The sequence below is a fragment of the Odocoileus virginianus genome, chromosome 6, assembly GCF_023699985.2.
Source record: "Odocoileus virginianus isolate 20LAN1187 ecotype Illinois chromosome 6, Ovbor_1.2, whole genome shotgun sequence".
Taxonomy (NCBI): Eukaryota; Metazoa; Chordata; class Mammalia; order Artiodactyla; family Cervidae; genus Odocoileus; species Odocoileus virginianus.
Window position 1 is genome coordinate 49,045,309 of NC_069679.1, and position 21,365 is coordinate 49,066,673.

The 21,365-nt window shown below is 35.1% G+C and overlaps 1 protein-coding gene across 19 annotated transcripts in view; it reads left to right on the forward strand.

Moving 5' to 3' along the window:
- Positions 1-21,365, forward strand: part of FAM227B (family with sequence similarity 227 member B) — a 216,846-nt gene that overhangs the window by 47,616 nt on the left and 147,865 nt on the right. For 17 of the 19 annotated variants that reach the window (XR_011488297.1, XR_011488296.1, XR_011488299.1 and 14 more), the window contains one exon: positions 1,628-1,765. Coding sequence is in view for 11 of the 19 variants with exons in the window: in XM_020875507.2 (XP_020731166.2) it covers positions 1,628-1,765 (138 nt within the window). In the remaining 8 variants the exon portion in view is untranslated. Of the gene's footprint in view, positions 1-1,627; positions 1,766-5,880; positions 7,139-21,365 lie in introns of those variants that run through there. The other 2 variants (XR_011488300.1, XM_070469311.1) reach the window with 2 other exon arrangements.

Sequence of the window (21,365 nt, forward strand, 5' to 3'; positions counted from 1 at the left end):
TTAATATATGTCTTGGCAATAATTTTTTGCATATGATATCAAAAGCACAAGCAACAAAAGCAAAAATTAGTAAGTGAAACTACATCAAGCTAAAAAGCTTCTGCACAGTAAAAAAAAAAATTAAAATGCAAAAGGAACTTATTAAATATATGTGCAAATCATATCTTATAAGTGATTGATACCCAAAAGCTAAAAGGAACTCAATTCAATAGCAAAACAAACAAACAAAAAAAAACTATCTGATTTTAAAAATAGAGGAACTGAAGACAATTTTCCAAAGAAGACATACCGATGTCCAACAGGTACAGGAAAGGATGTTCAGCATCACTAATCACCAGGGAAATGCTAGTCAAAACCACAATGAGATATCACCTCACACCTGTTAGAATGGCCATTTTCAAACTGACTACAAATAACAAATATTGATGAGGATATGAAGAAAAGAGAACCCTTGTTGCTGGTCGAAATGTAAATTGGTAGGGCCACTGTAGCAAACAGTATGGAGGTTCATCAAAAATGAAAACTAGAGCTACTGCGCGAGTCAACAGTCCCACTTCTAGCAGCTAGACTGCATCTTTCTCCTGATCTCCTGCCAGGCTGTGGTGTGAAGTGAGGGGAACTGGGCATTTGCCCTTTGGATTGGGAAGTGTGATGAGGTGGCTGCCTTCTGTGCAAATCTCTCGCTGCTCTGATTGTTAGCAATCCAACACACACACCCTCCTCACAAGTGGAGTCTAGGCTTCTCCAGCTCTCCCATCTGTCTCAGTGGGTTTCCCGGCACCAGGGGGCTGCCCAGGGCGAGGATCCACCTGTGTGGACCTTCTCTTCCATACCCCTCCAGGGGCGCTGGTCCCACCCTAACGCCTTCCCCTCCCCCTGCAATTCTGCCCAGTTACATGGAGATCTTTCTTGCAGTTTTGGCTAAAAGATATTCTGCTGGTTTCCAATTAGTAGTTTTTTTTTTTAAGTTGTCTTTCATGTGTAGATATATTTTGGAAGTGTTTGTGAGAAGTGAGCTCCATGTCTTCCTACTCTGACACTCTTTTAAAATAGAATTTATTTTTATTACTTTTAGAGTGCTATAATCTATTCAAAAACATTGTTTTGAAAATAATAGATACAGAGAGGAAAAATTTTTTAATGTAATCAGCTATCGATGGTTGCTCAGAGGCAATCATGTTAACAATTAAGCTACAGTCACACATCCATATAAGGTAAAATTGTCCTTCACATAAAAACAATACTATGATTACTTTTATATGTTAATAAACGCTTACAAGGTAACTTTTTATGGATACTTCATGATCCACTGTTTGTACTTTTTTTGGATATTTAGGTCCTTTTGAGTTTTCACAATGTTAATCTCCGCTTGTGTCCGTTTATGAACTTAGCTTGTATTTTTGAGTCAGAAGGGTATATATCATGTTTATCTCTTTTCTGATTCACTGTCTTATATGATAAGACATTAACATTTCTACATAGAGATTCCCTCATTTGAAACCTAAGACTGACAGTTCTCACAGGACTGTTGTGAGAATTAAATGTACAATACTCAAAAAAAGGCTTCAACAGAAGATGTTTTTAAAATCGTAATTTCTTTGGTTAAATATACATTTTGTGTTAACAGGTTTACCACCTCAAAAAGGATTTTGGACCCACTGGAAACTGAAAGAACTGTCCACAACAACCATTCATGGTAGCAAGAAAATGCCTTCAAAATCTATAAAGGACATGATTGCGAGAAATCAAGAACACCTATCAACTTGTAAGTAAATTTATTATATATTGCTTACTGAAATAGCCAAGATCAAGTATATCATTATTAATTTATCAGAATGTTTTAATGACTTATTTTCTAGTGAGAATCTTAAAATAACATTTAATTTATAGTAATTTGAATAATGCTTTACATTTTTAGTTTTTCATTATAAAAATTACATGTACTTAAGTCCTTTTCTCATTTGCATCTATTATGATTTTAATATTAATTTCAGGGAACTTCTCAGGTATAAGAATGCTTCAAATACTGTTACTTTTTGGCTGTATTGCTAACTGGTTAATAATGTGTTTTACCAATAGATAAGCTTAAAATGTTTTATTCAGTAAATTTAAATAATGCCTTTGTAGAGTGTCAGTTTTGTGACATATTTATCAGGACTTACTTAACCTAATATAAAAAAACAATCTACCTGCTTTTATTTAGTACTTTTTAATTTCCATTTTTATTCAATTCTTTAATCCACTTGTGGTTTATTTGTTACAAAGGGAGATAATTGGATTCCAGTATTTTGTTTCTAAATGCTCACTTTTTAGATAATCCACTTACAGACTACTTTATTTTTTTTTCTTTTAAAAAATTTTTAATCTTACAAACCCTTGTGTCGAGGGCTGACTTTCAATAGATCGCAGCGATGGAGCTACAGACTACTTTAAATACCAATTCACATGAATATATTTTTGTGTTCTCTTCTACCTGCCAAATTTCTGAGACAAGACCAAACTTCTTAGTTACTCTATATTAATAAGCACTTTAAGGCACGCTCATGTCTCTCTAATTTATACTGTATTTCAATACTAAATACTAAACACTGGTCTGGTGCTCAGGCCTCATTACTGACTGACTATACAGAATCTCAGACTCAGTATTTATTTTAAAGGTACTCAAATGATTTCAATTTGCAGGCAAAGTTAAGAACTCCAAGTGTAAAGGGAAATACCTTTCCATTATACTTCTTGATATAGACTGGTGGAAGGAGGGACTAACCTCCTCGACCTACTCTTCTGAAAACTCTCTTCAGTTAGTTTTCTATTCTAAAATTGTTTAATTGGTTAATTACTGCTCTTCTGATTAGTACTTTGATTTTTTGCCACTCTTATCAGCATGCTGTCTGATTTCTATCTTTTAGTAGTTATGTGAAATTTCTTATTTGCTAATGTTACTCTGGTTTTTATAGAACTTCATACATATCTGTTTAGAAAGAGAGATAATTTTGTATGCATTTTGTATAGAAAGAGAGATAATTTACTATTTTGACCCAATCTTAAATATCTCTTTTTGCTTCTTAGTCTTACATGTGAAAAATAATTTGGCTAAATAGAAAATTAAGGAACTTTTAATTTTTTCAAGTTTTAACTTACAGAAAAGTGGTAAAAATAGTTTAAGGAACTCCCATATATCCTTTATCCACCAGCTGTTTGAATTTATTCTATTTGTTTTATCATTCTCCTTTTTTATATAAGCATTTAAAGCTATAAATTTCCCCAACTACTGTTTCAGCTACTTTCTGCAAATTTTGATGTTATATTTTCATTGTCATTTAATTCAGAATATTTTCTAATATCCAGTATAATTTCTATTTTGATCCATGGGTTATTTAGAGGTGTATTATTTAATTTTTAAAAATTTAGTGTTTTTCTGGATATCTTAAAATTACTGATTTATACTTTTAAAAAATAATGATCTGATCTACTTTTAAAAATAATGATTTCTACTTTTAAAAATAGTGATCTGTACAGTCTTTTGTAGTGCATTGAGATTTGTTTTATAGTACAGTACATGATCTGTCTTGGTAAGCATTCCATGTGCACATGAGAAGAATATATATTCTTCAATTATTTTGTCAGTCTCAATTAGATCAAGGTGATTTATCATGGCTCAGATGGCAAAAGCATTTGCTTGCAATGCGGGAGACCCAGCTTCAATCCCTCGGTGAGGAAGATCCTCTGGAGAAGGAAATGGCAACCCACTCCAGTACTCTTGCCTGAAAAGTTCCATGGATGGAGGAGCCTGGTGGGCTATAGTACCTGGGATCGCAAAGAGTTGGACACAACTGAGCAACTTCACTTTCACTTTTCACTTTAGATCTTCTATATCAGGGTTTGGTAAACTATAGCCTATGGGCCAAATCTGGCCTATTTTTATACATCCTATAAGCTAAGAATGATTTTTCCATTTTCAAGGATTGTAAAATAACAAAACATTAAAGAATATACCACAGAGGTCATTTGCAGCCCACAAAGCCTAAAATATTGGATTATCTGGCCCTTCATAGAAGTTTTCTAACTCTAATTCTGTATCTTTATGATATTTTATTTAATTGCTCTGTTTATTTCTGAGAGGTGATATTAAGATCTCCAACTACAATTGTAGAATTATCTATTTCTTTCCTTAATTATGTTGATTCTTGCTTTATGCATTTTTAAGTTATTTGGTACATATACATCTGTGTATTATGTTTTCCCTTTAATCATTATGCTTCTTTGTATCTATGATAGTTCTACTGAGTGCTGTTCTGTCTGTTACTAATGCAGCCACTTCAGCTGGCTTATGTTTGTGGTCTGCATCGTGCATCTTTTCCCATCATTTTACTTACCGCTTCTTTGTGTTTTATGTTTAAAGTGTACCTCATATAAATGAGATATAGTTGAATCTTGGGGTTTCTTTAAGTCTTATAATTTCTTCCTTTTAATTGGAGTGATTACCTCATTATATTTAACATAACTATTGAGTTAGTTCAACATAACTGTGGTTAGGTTTGTTTTACCATGTTCCTGTTTGTTTTCAGTTTTTATCTCACCTGTTTTTTGTTCTTTAGTTCCCCTTCTATGTCTTCATTTGGTTAATCAAATATTTTTACTATTCCATTTTTATTCCTCTGTTGGCTATTTGCATATTACCTCCTTGTATTTTTTGTGATTGCCTTAATGGTTTCAAACACATCCTTAAATGATTGAAATCCTACTTAATGTTATCCTGTTTCACTAAAATGTAGGAACTTGGAGAAAGATAATTACATGCACTCTACTCCTCTTTGTCCTTGTGCTATTGTTGTCACGTATATCAGAAGATCTACGTAAATAATGGCCTCACATTGTCTAGTGTTAGGATTTTTGCTCCAAATAACTACATGGTTTATTTCACCTTTATTGAGATCTAATTGATGTACAATAAATCACACACATTTAGAATATAAAATTTGACAATTTGACATATATATAAACTCATAAGACTATCACAACTTTCAAGATAGGAAACATATCCACCATTCCCAAAAGTTCCTTAGACGTTTTTTGTAATTCCTCCCTCCTTCTCAATCCCTAGGCAATTATTCGTGTGATCTTTGTCAGTACAGGTTAGTTTGCATTTTCTAGAATTTTATGTAAATGAACTCATAGAACATGTGCTATCTTTTGTTGGCATTTTCTACTCTGCATAATTATTTTGAGATTCATTCATCTTGTTGCATGTATTAATAGTTTGTTACCCTGTATTTTGCTGAGTCCATAGTAAGGATATACCACAATTTCTTTATCTGTTCACAGGTTGGTAGACATCTGCATTGTTTCCAAAATAAGTTATTGTAAGCTTACTTATAAGCTATTATAAGTAAAGCTGCTATTAATATTCATTACAAGTCTTTGTGTAAACATAGAATTTCATTTATCTTTTGTAAACACCTACTAGTGGAAGTCTGGGTACTATACGAAGTGCATTACAGCATTTTAAGAAATTGCCAAATTTATCTAAAATTTTACTTCCTACCAGTATACAAGTTATATTAATAGTTACTCTACTTTCTTGTCAACACTTTGTATAATCTTTTAATTTTATCCATGCTTGTGGATTATACTGATAGGTTTTATTTTTGATTTCTCTAATAACTAAGTATGATGAGCTTATTTTCATGTGCTCATTTGCCATTTGTAGGTCTTTGCTGAAGTGTTTATTTCAGTCTTTTGGCTATTTTTATTTGGGTTGTTTGTGTTCTTTTAATTCTGTTATAACAGTTCTTTATATATTCTAGATATAAATTCTTTAACAGATATATATTTTATAAATATTCTTTTCTAATCTATGGTTCCCTATTTATTTTATAATAGTGTCTTTTGAGGAGAAGGCAGTGGCACCCCACTCCAGTACTCTTGCCTGGAAAATCCCATGGACAGAGGAGCCTGGTGGGCTGCAGTCCATGGGGTCGCGAAGAGTTGGACACAACTGAGCAACTTCACTTTCACTTTTCACTTTCATGCACTGGAGAAGGACATGGCAGCCCACTCCAGTGTTCTTGCCTGGAGAGTCCCAGGGATGGGAGCCTGGTGGGCTGCCATCTATGGGGTCACACAGAGTTGGACGCGACTGATGTGACTTAGCAGCAGCAGCAGCAGTGTCTTTTGAAAGACAAAATTTTATAGTATGGTGAAATCAAATTTATCATTTTTTCCAATATAGCTTGTGCTTTTTTTCATATTCAAGAATTTTTTTATGAAGCTTAATTTCACCCAAGATTTTCTCCCATATTTTCTTCTAGAAATTTTGTAGTATATAATTTTATAGATTATAACTGTAGCTCTTACATTTAGAACTCTAATTCATTTTCAATAATTTTTGAAAATTATGTGAAGTAAGCATTGAGGATCATTTCTTTGCATATTGTTCTAGAACCATTTGTTGAAGAGATTATCTTTGCCCATTGAATTACCTTGGAACTTTTGTCAAAAAAGCTTTTGACAACACTTGTTTTGGCCTATGGCTAAATACACACTTGTACTCTAAATTTTGTTCTGGTGATGCCAATACTAAACTACCTTGATAAATGTAGTTTTATAACATGTCTTGGAGTCAGGTATTATAAATTCTCCAACTTCATTCTTCTAAAAAAAATTATTTTGGTTATCCAGAGTCTTTTCATTTCTGTAAAATTTTAAACCACTTATCAGTATTTACAGTATATACTCTGGAATTTTAATTGAAATTAGGATAAATCTATCAATTCAAGAAGCATTGATATGTTAATAATACTGATTTTCCACTCCATGAACATAGAATATTTCATCTATTTAGGAGTTATTTCATCTATTTAGGACTTATTTCATTTACCTCAGCAATATTTTCCAGTTTTTTTTCTGTATAGATTCTGCACACATCTCTCAAGTAATGTTGCATATGGTATTTTTAATTTCAGTTCCTAATTTTTCATTGATAATATATAGAAAATATGATAGAAAAATAATTTTGTGTTGATTTTATATCCTACAATCTTACTAAACTTTCTTATTATTTTAGTAGCCTTCTTAGATTTCTTAAGATTTTCTTCATGGACATTCATGTCATCTGAGAATAAAGAGCATTTTTTTTCAATCTATAAGCCTTTTATGTGTTTTACTTACCTGTGGTTAAGATCTTTAAGAAGACGTTGACTAAGTGGTAAGAGTAGACATCCTTGCTTCATTCTTGATCTTAGATGAAAAATGTTAAATTTTTGCTGAAGTTTTTTATAGATGTCTTTTATCAGGTTGGGGTAGTTTCTTCCTCTTCCTAGTTTTCTGAGAAGTTTTTGTTCTTGTTCATTTTATAACAAATATATGTAGAATTTTGACAAATGCTTTTTAGCATTTGTTGAGATGAACATATTGTTTTTCTTTTTAGTCTTTTGACATAGTGAATTACATTGATTGATTTTTCAAATGTTAAGCCAACCTTGCATTCCTGGGATAAATCCCATTTGGCAATCATGTATTAACTTTTTCATGTACTATTCAATTCAGTTTGCTAAAATTTTGTTTTCTTTCCTATACTATCCTATCACATTTTAGTAATAAGTGTAATGTTTCCACTTCTTCTCTTTTCTAAGGGTTAGTGTAAAATTGATATTTATTCTCCTTTACATATTTGGTAGAATTCACCCAATGAAGCCATCTGGGTCTGGAAAGTTCTCTGTGATCAGATTTTTTTTATCTGACCTTAGGTCAATTTCTCTAATAGGTACAGTGATCAAATGATCAGTTTCTTCTTGAGTAAACTTTGTAGCTTTGTGAGTTTTTATTTTATTCCTTTATATATTTTTCAGTGTTTTTTTTTTTTCTGTGATGCTGTCTAGTTATTAATACTTAGAAATATTTTGGTCTCTTTGAGGCTTTATTTTAAGCTTCATTAGGTGAAACCAGAGAAGTCTTTTGTTTAGCCTAACTTGCTTCTCCTACTGAGACTACTCTTCTTTAGTATTCTACTCCATGCTCTGTGTATTGCAGATTTCCCATCTGGCTGTCTGGAACATGAGCTTCCTCTGAGCCCCAAGCATTGTTCTGTTAAATTGCTCCTTCTGTGTTTTTTTTTTAAACCAACCTCAGGCAGAAATTTAAGAATAACCTTCTGAAGAGCTCCAGAATGTTCTGTATGTGCTTCTGTCTCATCTGTGTTATGCTGAATTGTGAATTTTAGCTTTCCCTGACCTTCCTGAATGCTAAATTTTATTTTTCAAATCAGTTCTGTTTGGATTCCCACCACTTGCACTGTGGCCTGAAATTTCTTTTTTAGAGACAAAAACAGACAAGTGTTCCTTCTTTAGGTTTTCTTCTCTTGGCTGAGGGGCGGGGATTATTGTCCAGTGTTGCCTGTTGTCCAACGCATGAATACCATTGTTTTATATATTTTTTCCAATTTTTTACTTGTTGAAGAAAGAGTAAAAGTGGTGAGAGTGATATCCTTATCTTATTCCTGATCTAAGAGGAAATGCTTGCAGTTTTCCACCACTGAGAATGTAGGTTTGCTGTAGGTTTCCCATACATGGCCTTTATTATGTTATGTTCCCTCTGTGCCCATTTTCTGGAGAGTTCTTATTATAAATATGTATTGAATTTTGTCAAAACCTTTTTCTGCATCTGTTGAGATGATCATACGGTTTTTATTCTTCAGTTTGTTAACGTGATGTATCACAGTGATATACATATGTTGAAGAATCCTTACAACCTTGGGGTAAATCACACTTGATAATGGTGTATGATTCTTTAAATGTGTTGTTGGATTGGGTTTTCTCATATTTCATTGAGGATTTTTGCATCTGTATTCATCAGTGATGTTGGCCTGTAATTTTCTTTTTTGGCGACATCTTTGTCTGGTTTTGGTATCAGAGTGATGGTGGCCTCATAGAATGAGCTTGGGAGTATTCCATCCTCTGCAATTTTGGGGAATAGTTTAAGAAGGATAGGTGTTAACTCTTCTCGAAATCTTTGGTAGAATTTTACTGTGAGCCTATCTGGTCCTGGACTTTTATTTGTTGGAAATTTTAAAATCACAGTTTCAATTTAGTGCTTGTGATTGATCCATTCATATTTTCTATTTCTTCCTGGTTCAGACTTAGAAGATTGTATCTTTCAAGAATTTTAGGTTGTCCATTTTATTGACATATAGTTGCTTGTAGTAGTCTCATGATCCTTTGTATTTCTGTGATGTCAGTTGTAACTTCTCCTTTTTCATTTCTAATTCTATGGATTTCAGTCCTCTCCCCATTTTTTTCTTGATGAGACTCCTACAGGCTCCATGTTAGAAGGTTCAGTTCCCCCCTCCTTTTTCTGTCTGCTTTTAGTCTTTCCCTGGTATCTTCAAGTGGTTGTTGTTAAGTCATATCTGACTCTGCAACCCCATAGACTGCAGGATGCTAGGCTTCTCTGTCCTTCACTATCTCCTGAAGTTTGCTCAAATTCATGTCCTTTGAGTCAGTGATGTTATCTAAACATCTCATCCTCTGCAAGTGGTTAGTGTGCTTTCTTTGAACATTCTCAAGAATTCATAGCTTTTATCTATGGGAGAGTCAGACTGATATAAATTAAATGTTTTGTTTAAATACAGAGTTTATTTTCCAATTTAAATATCAAAAGTGCCAAATCACATTTTCCTATGAAACTAGAAACTGCTTCATTATCTTGTTATTTAGTCAAGTAGAGGAGTCTAAACCAACCTATTTTTTCTTCCTGTACAGTTAATCAATAATACTTAGTTTTTACTTTTACTTTATTTAGATATTCCAATATTTTAAAATTTATCTTTAAATTTTAAAAATGCCACTAAAACATGTCTTGATAATTTTCATAAGCTTTCACGAGGCCAAAATTTAGTTAATATTCTTGGATCTCCCTAAGCTCTTTTGTAGACCTAGTAAGGATTTTAGCCAAATATTTCCAGTAAGACATAGACAACTTAAATGACTAGATTAGAGGGAGGGAAAGTGACACTGTTTTGGATATTTAAGGAAAAGGTTTCATTTCACCATTGGAGAATATCCCCTGACATTAAGGAAATAAAATCTCCAGAGAAAGCCCTCAGGTTCTGTTTTCACATGGAATGCTTTGGAGACTAAAGTTGCCTTCTTTTGCCTCATAAAAAATGAAAATATGTAGGGATCAATTTTTAAAAGTAGGATAGTCTTCTACAAGCTACTCATCTGGTATATGCTTTGTAAACCAAGAACAGTTTTGTGTTAAGTGACTATTGAAAGGGCCCTGGAGGACTGAAAGCAAAAAATCAAGTCCTTGGGGAAGATCATGGTTTTCAACATCGTGTTTTATGCTGTGGAGGTTATCTTTCTACCAGGTGTCTTTAAAGTGACCTCGAGAAAGGGGCATCTCTTTGGATTCTCCAATAAGCATCTCATTTCAGTGGAGCTTTGGTTTTCTAAGTAAGTTTCTGCCAGTGGGGATGTGGATCTATCAAGTACTCCTTGTGTATACTTTCCCATCATGTGGTAAAGTATACTTATTATTAAAAACACTTTCAAAAAAAAAAACCACTTTCAAATTTAGTCCTATTTCATAGGTTTCTATATCAGATTTTGTATTTAATTTCTGGTGCTCATGCAGGTTTTCCTATTTGTATGTTTCATAGTTATTTTACTTAGAGTTGAGAGATAGATCAAAGTGGTTATATTTATCCCAATACTTTACATGGGGTTTCTTTTTAGATTTGCTTTTATTATTATATTTTGTTTAACCATTTAGGTAAGTGTAGAAAACACTTCCCACACATAACAAATATTTGCATTTTGCCTTATTTGTTTTTCAAGCCTTTTATTTACAGATCTTTTTTACCATTCCTAAATCTGTCTCTCCTCCCCAAAGGTAATGATTATATGTAAATTTGTGGGCATTCTTTCTTTTTATAATATATAACATTGTTTTTTACATTCTTTACATAAATAATATATATGTGAAACTGTTTTATATTTCAGTATTTAATCATAGTCAACATTCAAAAATTTAAAATAATCAGCTGATATTGACCAATGTTTCTGGCCACCAAGAGAATATAGTTATGTGGTCTCAGAGTTTATAGCAACCACTGAAAATATTTTTCTCTTGTTAAGGGAAATACTGCTTATGAGCTTTTGTCTCAATTACTTTTGTTCTGAGAACTGTTTGTTTATATGTTACTTCATGATGTGTGTATGTGTGTCAGGTGCTCAGTCATGTCTAGCTCTTTGTGACCCCATTGACTGTCCACCAGACTCCTCTGTCCATGGAATTCTCCAGGCAAGAATACTAGAATGGTTTGCCGTTTCCTTTTCCAGGGTATTTCATGATATCCCTAGTTTTCTCAGAAGTTATTATTTTGCAGTATCCATTTTATGCAATCTAAAATATAGAATTGCTCTAAGTGGTGAACTACCATGCTTTAAAGAGATTTTTATCCTTTATTTGTAATGAAATCATTTTAAAAATTTGGAAAAACATAAAAATTGTCTTTGTTCAAACACTCCTGATTTTTATGTTGATGGAAAATCTTTACAAAATGCTTCATCTATTTTATTTGCCTATAAATATTTGAAAAATACTTTTTCTATTAGATTCTAAAAAAAAATAATTTTCTGTTTCTGGATGAGGCATCTAAGTCTGGGGTATTATGGCAGGTTAGAGGTTTAATTATGATTTATTTTCATATACTGCTCAAAATTAAATTTTAATAATTTTTATTCAACTTAAGGAAATCTTGAATTTGAACTATGTACTTGATAAAATGTGTTAAATTATTAGAGCCTTGTTATTAATATTCTTATGTAGTAGGTTGCTTTTATTATCAATTATAAAATGAGGAAACTGAAACATAAATTAAGTAACTTGCCCAAGGTCATATAAATGATAAATGATGGAATATGAATTCAGAAAGTGAAAGTGAAGGACAGGGAAGCCTGGCATGCTGCAGTCCATGGGGTTGCAAAGAGTCAGACATGACTTAGCGACTGAACAACATGAATTCGGATTCATGAAATTCTGCCCTTAGAGCCTGAACTTTTTAACTACTTCACATACAGCCTCTCAGACATTTAATTTTACAGGCTTGTGAGTATATTAAGGCTTAAAATTTTCATCATAGGATAAGAGTTTTAACCTAGGAAAATTACCATAGCCTTATTTCCTCTTTCATGACTAATGTGAATGAGTGTTTAGATTCTTTCCTGAAATCAAATTTTAATAAGTGAGAAAGAAGGAGGAAAGCTGTTAGTATATATGCGTGCTCAGTCACTTCATTGGTGTCTGACTCTTTGCGACCCCATGGACTTTAGCCCGCCAGGTTCCTCTGTCCATAGGATTCTCCTGGCAAAAATACTGGAGTGGGTTGCCATGCCCTTCTCCAGGGTATCTTCCTGACCCAGGGATTGAACCCAAAGAAGGATGCAGAAGACTGGGGGAGAAATCTCACTTATTTCCCAATTATGTATATGGATACCTCTAGAAATAGTAAGCAGTCATTTGGAGAACTGGAAAACCCACACTGTGGGGCCAGAGTGGCCCAGAGGTACAGTGACAGGAAAGAGAATTTATAATCCTCTGAAAGATACTGAGTCTCCAGTGGGGAAGCACAAGTCTATTACACACCACTGTTTTTTGTACGGGAACTAAACGGGCAATTGTAGCACTTTAAAAAGACAAGAATTGCATAAAGAAGTGCTCTTCTTATTTTTCTATAAGTAATTTTTCCTGTAGACTTCTGCTTTAACTGTAGCTACTAGGAACTCTGGGGTGGAAGCTTGTTCAAATCTTTGTTTTTATTTGAACTTTGAACCTCATATTTCTCTAAAAACTTAACCTATATTTAAAGCTGTCTTACGAGATTTTGCATTAGTTAGTGGTCAGTGAGTCCCTCTCCTGCACATTCTGATTCAGCAATCCGCAGTCACCATCCTATAAAACTTCACAGTCAATAGAATTAATAGAATAAAAGAGGAATAGAGATGCACTCATAGAAGTCTTGGTTTAGAAGTTACCTATATGACCTCAATCACATAACATTAGTAAGAGCAAACCATGGCTCCGCTAGGTATAAGAAGGGCTGTCAAAAATTCTGGTTGAGAAAGTGCTACCTAATAATAGCTACATACTGTGGAATGGGAAGCACACATTTTGCAGGACATGGAAGTGTCTCTGCTGCAAGAATTAAAGAATAGTGCAGTAATCCTTATATACGGGTGCTTTTGTCATGGCCAATAATAAAATTTGAACTTTAAAACAATACCAGACCACCTGACCTACCTCTTGAGAAATCTGTATGCAGGTCAAGAAGCAACAGTTAGAACTGGACATGGAGCAACAGATCTGTTCCAAATCGGGAAAGGAGTACATCAAGGCTATATATTGTCACCCTGCTTATTTAACTTATATGCAGAGCACATCATGAGAAACACTGGGTTGGAATGAAGAACAAGCTGGAATCAAGATTGCCAGGAGAAACATCAATAACCTCAGATGTGCAGATGACACCACCCTTATGGCAGAAAGTGAAGAGGAACTAACAAGTCTCTTGAGAAAGTGAAAGAGGAGAGTGAAAAAGTTGGCTTAAAACTCAACATTCAGAAAACTAAGATCATGGCATCTGGTCCCATCACTTCATGGGAAATAGATGGGGTAACAGTGGAAACAGTGACAGACTTTGTTTTTCTGGGCTCCAAAATCACTGCAGATGGTGACTGCAGCCATGAAATTAAAAGATGCTTACTCCTTCGAAGGAGCATATTATTAAAGCAGAGACATTACTTGGCCAACAAAGGTCCGTCTAACCAAGGCATGGTTTTTCCAGTAGTCACGTATGGATGTGAGAGTTGGACTGTGAAGAAAGCTGAGTGCCGAAAAATTGATGCTTTTGAACTGTGGTGTTGGAGAAGACTCTTGAGAGTCCCTTGGACTGCAAGGAGATCCAACTAGTCCATCCTAAAGAAAATCAGTCCTGAATATTCATTGGAAGGACTGATGCTGAAGCTGAAACTCCAATACTTCAGCCACCTGATGCAAAGAGCTAACTTATTTGAAAAGACTCTGATGCTGGGTAAGATTGAAGGTGTGAGGAAAAGGGGACGACAGAGGATAAGATGGTTGGATGGCATCACCGACTCAATGGACATGAGTTTGAGTAAACTCCAGGAGTTGGTGATGGGCATGGAGGCCTGGTGTGCTGCAGTCCATGGGGTCACAAAGAGTCGGATATGACTGAGCGACTGAACTGTGCTGATCTTGTCATGGCCAATAATAAAATTTGAACTTTCAAACAAAAATTCTGAAGAACTTGCATCCACTACCATGATCTTGACAGTTTCCTAGTCCTTGACTTCTCTGGTAAGTCAATGGTGATATTAATTAATGTGTTTTTTTTACTGTAAAGAAATGGGTCAATATTTAGAATATCTGCATAACTCACTGAACCAATATTTTTCAAATGATTAATGCATTGTATTTTAAAAATCATATATGTATTTTAAAAAGTGTGACAGATCAATGGATTTGAATGTAACAATACACAAAGCACAGTTATGTTTTCAGACTCTACATTGCAACCCACCATTAAGAAACTAGAACTGTCAAGTTTGAGTATAGTATTCAATCAAGGAAAATTCACAGCTGTTAAAATACTTTTCTCTTTTGACCATTTGTGTGATACTGGGTTTTATTAATATGCTTCAATATATAAATATATACTTCAAAAATCTGTCTGAAAAATGCAAAAGTAGATACTGGAATCCAGCTGTCTTCTACTAAGACTACTAATACATCTAGTCTTCTACTAGGGATCTTTTAAACAGGAAACAGTGTAACTCTTCTCGAAATTTTTCTTGATAAATTTTGAGTTATCTTTTTCAAAAACGATGCAATTTATGTTAATATGAAATCAGTTTATTCGTTTTAATGAAATAATAAATACATGTTTAAGATTTATGTTTTAATTTCTAATATAGGAGATACTAATAGATTAAAAAACCCATATAAATAAAAATTCTTAATTGTCTTTAGTTATTCTTAAGAGTGTAAAGTGGCCCTGAGCCCAAAATTTTGAGGACTACTGTCCTACAGGAAATCATTGCAAAGGGGCCTGGCCCATGGCATCTTGGAGCTACCATATTCTGCTTATAGTTTTGTAGTTTCTGTGTTGCTTATCCTTAAGCTGTACTCAGTCATAACTCTGGAGAATTCTCTAAACATAAGACTCAGATAATTTATTTACTAAGGACATAAGCATGTGTCAATTTGGAGACTTTTCTACAGTTTCTAATGTTTCCTCTATTCTGATGTATTTATCTTGCACATAAAAGACTTAGAGCACTTTTAAAGACATATCAAAAGACTTGAATGTCCTTTAGCATGTCATATAACCCCTCTCAGCCTTATTTTTTCAACCTGAATAATTGAGGTGATTAGAATAGATTATTTTTGTAGTTCCCTTTTCTACAATTTCATTACTCTATGCCTCCTATCTATGAATACTGAATGAACTCCCAAAGTGTTTTGTCAAATGTTGAGGTGGAATTAGCAGTAGAAACTGGTGGCATAGATTTATTATTTTCAAAGTCTTTAGCCTCATTTTCCCTCAATAGTTCTCTGTGTGTGTGTATGCTGCTTTGTGCTGGAGGAATGCTAAGGCAGGCCAAGAGCAGATCCAGAGTAACACATGAGTATATACATTTTGTGCATATGTATGACTTTCAAGGAATACAATAATCTGTGCTCCGTGTATGCTGCTGTCTCGAAATTGCTTCTTCTAATCCAAAACACAATTTCTTCTTCTTCACATTTGAGATGCTTATTGTCCTTTGGGATTAACTTTTCTCCAGAATTTTAAACTAAAAGAACTTTCTGTTTTTCTTTTTAATGAGATAAACAGTAGATAGTTAAAATTTGCCTTCTAAACCAAATGGCATATCTCCCTTTTTAGGACTGGAATGTAAGCAGTTGTAGAATTTCAGTATCTGGAAGGACTCAGCATTTACAAGCCAGCTCCCCTTTACTAGTATACTGTTAGATTATTTATAAGATCAAAGTTTTAATGTTCATTTTTCTTATTGTGGTACAATACCATATAACCTTTTAAACTCAGATGAAGATCACTCTTGAAAAACAGTTTTTACACCTTCCCCCTAATCTTTAAGCTAAAATTTTCCTCTTTATCTAGTCTTTAAGGTTAAAATATTATCATGTTTTTATGATTTTTAAATAGACTATGATTTAAATCACAAGCAATAAAAAATTCTTATATTCAGTTAACATGTAACTTTTAAGTACCTATGTGCACATTACTGTACTTAGTGCTATGGGGAGGTAAAAAAATTTTTGAAGTTACTCATATACAAGCACTAGTTGATATTTAGCAAATGACATTTTCCAAAAGTGGTTAAAGTAATAGCCAGATTGATTAGATACTTGAACTTTAACTTGCACCTTGGTCATTTTGCTGCCTCTTCACTGTCAGCAATGCTTAGGAACAACTAAAAATAAAAAAAAAAAAAAACTTTAAAACATGAAAATAAGATAACCCTCTGAGAATTAAGACAGTAAAATCTCAACTTCGTTCTCTTCAATATACATCATTGAAAGAAAACCAAGAAATTTGCATGGCTGAAGTGTGCAAAACCCCCAAGACACTAATAAGAAGGCCAGAGATATAAACTCCCAAAGTGGTATTAATTTTAATAAGTTGTATTGTTATACTATTATTGGTTATTTTTATACTATGTGGAGAAAGACTATGTGAACAAAAGTGGGGTAAATGACATGTAGCATAGAATAGACATAGCCCAAAGAGCCAGAAACTAGTAATGTTTTTTACAGAACTATCCAAATTTGATTGTTGTGAATTAGATTTCATAATAACTTGAATAATATATCTTTTAAAATCCTTTAACTTTATTTTGCTGGGATGCAACTTTCTAATTACTAATTTAGCTTCTAAGATAATTATCCATCGTCTGCCATTGGGTGACTTGCAAATGCCTCCCCCAGGTACATTGGTCTGTAGATTGATAGCAGTGGTCAGAGGTACTGGAAAACATTAAAAAGTAGCAGGTTCTTATTACATGCATTAACATGTTCCAGTGAGTGATATGGAAATATCAAGCTAAGGAGAAGTGAATAACTTGAATTTGAATACTTCTGAAAGGTTGTCACTAGGTTGAACAGCAAGGTGATGTCTTGCTGTTTTTATTGAAGTATAGTTGATTCACATTGTTATATTAGTTTCAGGTGTACAATAGAATGATTCAATATTTTTATATGTTATATTCCATCTAAGTTTATTATGAAATATTGGCTGTATTCCCTGCGCATTGCATCCTGTATCTTGTTTATTTTACACCTAATAGTTTTTGGCTCTTATCCCATTTACCTATCTTGCCTCTATCTCCACCCATTGCCCCGCCAGTAACCACTAGTTTACTCTCTGTATCCGCAAATCAGTTTTGTTATATTCATTCATATGTTCTACTTTTTAGATTCTTTATCCATTCATTTGTTGATAGATACTTAGGTTGTTTCCATATTATGGCTATTGTAAATAATGCTGTTGTGAACATTAGGGAGCATTTTTTCAAATTAGTGTTTTTGTTTCTTGGGATCTATATCCAGGCGTGGACTTTCTGGGTCATATGGTAGCTCTAGATTTAATTTTTGAGGAACCTCCATATCCTTCCACAGCGGCTGTACTGATTTACAGCCCCACCAGCAGCGCAGGTGTTCTTTACTCCACATCCTTGGCAACATTTATTATTGTTGTCTCTCTGATGATGGTCATTTTGACAAGTCGAATGTGATCTCTCATTGTGGTTTTGATTTGCATTTCTCTGAGGTTTAATGATGTTGAACATCTTTTCACATGCCTGTTGGCTATCTATATGTCTTCTTCAGAAAAATTTCTATTCAGGTCTTCTGCCCATTTTTTAATCAGGTGGTTTTTTGACAGTGAGTTATAAGAGCTCCTTATATATTTTGGATATTAACTTTTAGCAGGCAAATCTCTTCCCATTGAGTATGTCGTCTTTTTGTTTTGTTATTGATGTCATTTGCTGTGTAAAATCTTTTAGTTTAATTAGGTCTATTCATTTGTTTTTGCTTTTATTTCAATTTTGAACAGAAACTCAGATTTGGTCATTGGGGTTAAAATGGCAGAAGGACTTAAGAGTGGAGATGTCTAGTAAGTAACTACATTCTAGAGTCTGGAGCTATGGAGAAGAACTAGAACAGGACTAAAGTCATGGCATGGATAGTTTGAGAAAGAGGGAGGAGAGAAGAAGAAGGTAGCACGTAGGGGATATTCAAAGTACAAATAGTAGAAAAGAAGTTCACAAAGAAGGAAGAGATGGTACTGATGAACCTATTTGACTTTTGAGAGTCCCTTGGACTGCAAGGAGATCAAACCAGTCAATCCTAAAGGAAATCAATCCTGAATATTCTTTGGAAGGACTGAGATTGAAGCCCCAATACTTTGGCCACCTGATGCTAAGAGCCAACTCATTGGAAAAGATCCTGATGCTGGGAAAGATTGAAGGGAAGAGGAGAAGGGGACGACAGAGGATGAGATGGTTGGATGGCATCAATGACTCAATGGACATGAGTTTGAGCAAGTTCTGGGAGTTGGTGAAGGACAGGGAAGCCTGGCATGCTGCAGTCCATGGGTTTGCAAAGAGTCAGACATGATTGAGTGAGTGAACAACAACAAATTTCATCAAATACATTTCCTACCCTTCTCTCTCTTCTCTTTCTGGGACCCCTATGATGTGAATGCTGGTACACTTGATGTTCTCCAGAGCTCTTAAGCTATTCTCATTTTTGAAATTTGTTTTTCTTCTTGCTATTCTGATTGTTTGATTTCCATTATTCTATCTTCCAGATAGCTCATGCATTCTTCTATATCACCTGTTAGCTGGTTTTTAGTCACTAAGTCGTTTCTGCCTCTTTTTGACCGCATGGACTATAGCCTGCCAGGCTTCTCTGTCCTTGGGATTTCCCAGTCAAGAGAACTGGAGTCACTGCCATTTCCTTCTCCAGGGGATCTCCTGACCTCAGGGTCAAACCCACATCTCTTGCATTGGCAGGTTGATTCTTTACCACTGAGACACAAGGAAGCCGCCTAATCAGATGTTAATTCCCTGTAATGTATTTTTCATTTCAGTTATTGTATTCTTCAACTCTAACTGGTTCTTTTTTGTATTTTCTAGTTATTTCTTAAAATTCTCATGGTGTTCATCTATTCTCTTCTCAAGTTCAGGTAATTTTCTTACTATTATTGCTTTGAATTCTTTATCAAGTAAATTGTTTGTCTCTATTTCATTAGCATTTTTCAGGGGGGTATGGTTCTTATTCTTTTGTTTGAAAAAATATTCTTCTGTGTTCTCATTTTGTTTAAATTTCTGTATCTGTGAAATTAGGTTAAACATCTATCTCGATCTTAATGGTGAGTACTTGTGTGGGAAGGTCCCTATTCAGTCTTATGGCCAGTGGCTTTCACGGTTGGCTGTACCTGAAGTGATCCAGGGCCAGATTTTTCCCTGGGGTGTGTTGGCAGCCACCACCTTGATGGAAGGTAGGGCTAGAGTTGAAGGGGCTGGAGCCAGAGCCAAGTGCAACCTGACACTTCTCCTTTGCTCAGTGGCCATCACCATTCTCTCAGGGGATAAAGTCCAAGAGGTTGGAGCAGGAGCCCTGAGAGAGTTGGGCTCCTCTGGGATTTCTCCTCCATGTGGCTGGGACTTGAGGCCTTGGGGTTGCACTTCTGTGCTGGTTTCACTTTTCCTCAGTGTCCTTGCTTTGGTTAAAGGTTGAGTCAGGCCAGAAGGCTTGGTGCCACACTACTGAGCTGGCTCACTCTTTGTGGGAAGGAACATGAAGTGTGATAATTATTTCTTCCCTGGATCTAGTCTCACTGCCTTCTGTGTGAACAGGGATGTACTCTCTGGCAGTGGCATCCTTTTCCCTGGGGCTGCCCTCATTCCCTCCCAAGTGTGTGCACCAGGTTCCTGCTGGCATGCTGGCAGTGGTTGCCAACACTCCTTCAGGTGGGACTCAAATGCAGTCACCCTTCAGATAGGACTTGAACTCACAGTCTCTGACTTAGGATAGGACTCAAACCCAATTGGACCTCATTTGGGACTCAAACCCAAAATATTTTAACTGAAACCATGCAACCCATCTCAGGATTTAGTGAACCTCAGGTTCTTTATGTCTTGGCACATATGGTATTCAGTAAGAGGCTAAGTGATAGGCAAGAAGTAGATTTATTAATATCCTTTGTAAAGAGGTTGCAGGAAAATGGGGCATGAGAAGGTGGTCAGTCCTGGGTAAGGCCCTGGGATTGGCTGTCCAGTGGAGGTCTTTGGCTCCACACAGGAAAGAATTCAAGAGCGAGCCATAGGAAAGAGAAAGCAGAGACAGACATTTCACAGACAGAATGCAGTTCATCTCAGAAGGTGAGAGCAGTCCTGGGAAAAACACACTCCGCAGATAGAGTGTAGGTCTTCTCAGGTTAAAGGGTCCCCAGAATATGGGGTGGTTAGTTTACATGAGCTGGATAATTTCCTAGGCTAATGAGTGGAAGGATTATTCCTACTATTTGGGGGAAGGGGCAGGGATTTCTAGGAACTGGGCCACTGCTCACTTTTTGCCCCTTTATGATCAGCCTGGGAACTGTCAAGGCATCTGTGGGTGTGTCACTTAGCATGCTAATGTATTGCAGTGAGCATGTAATAAGGCTCAAGGTCTACTGGAAGTCAAATTTTCTGCCATCTTGGGCCTAATGTGTTCTAACCAGTTTATGTAGTATCCTCAATGGCTGTGTCATTCTTTTAAAGGCTGCGCCCTGCCCCTTCCCTCCTGTCTCAAAACCCCTCACTCCTCAGGAAGAATCCCTGAGCCTGTCATATAGCCCCTTCTCTTCTGTACCCTCTACTAGGGATGCAAGTCCTGACCAGATCACTTCTCCCTTCCTACAAGATACTATGTGACTCTTCACAGCTTTGGCTGTGGAAGAGCCATCCTGCTAGTTCCCAGTGAGAATCATTCTGTATGTAGTTGTAATTTTTATATTTCCGTGAGGGGAGCTGAGTCCAGCATCCTAGTATTCTGTCATCTTGAACCCACCCCACGAAGGTACATTTTTATTCATTTGCAACAACTACATTTACATACTGCTTAAATAATTGGAACAACACTTTGTAATGAGGTGTGCTTATTATTCTGTCACTGAATTAGAATTGGTTTATCCATTCATTCAGTGAATATTTGCTGACTGTTTACTCTGTGTCAGATACTATTAAAGGTGCTTGGGATATATAAGGGAAAAAAAT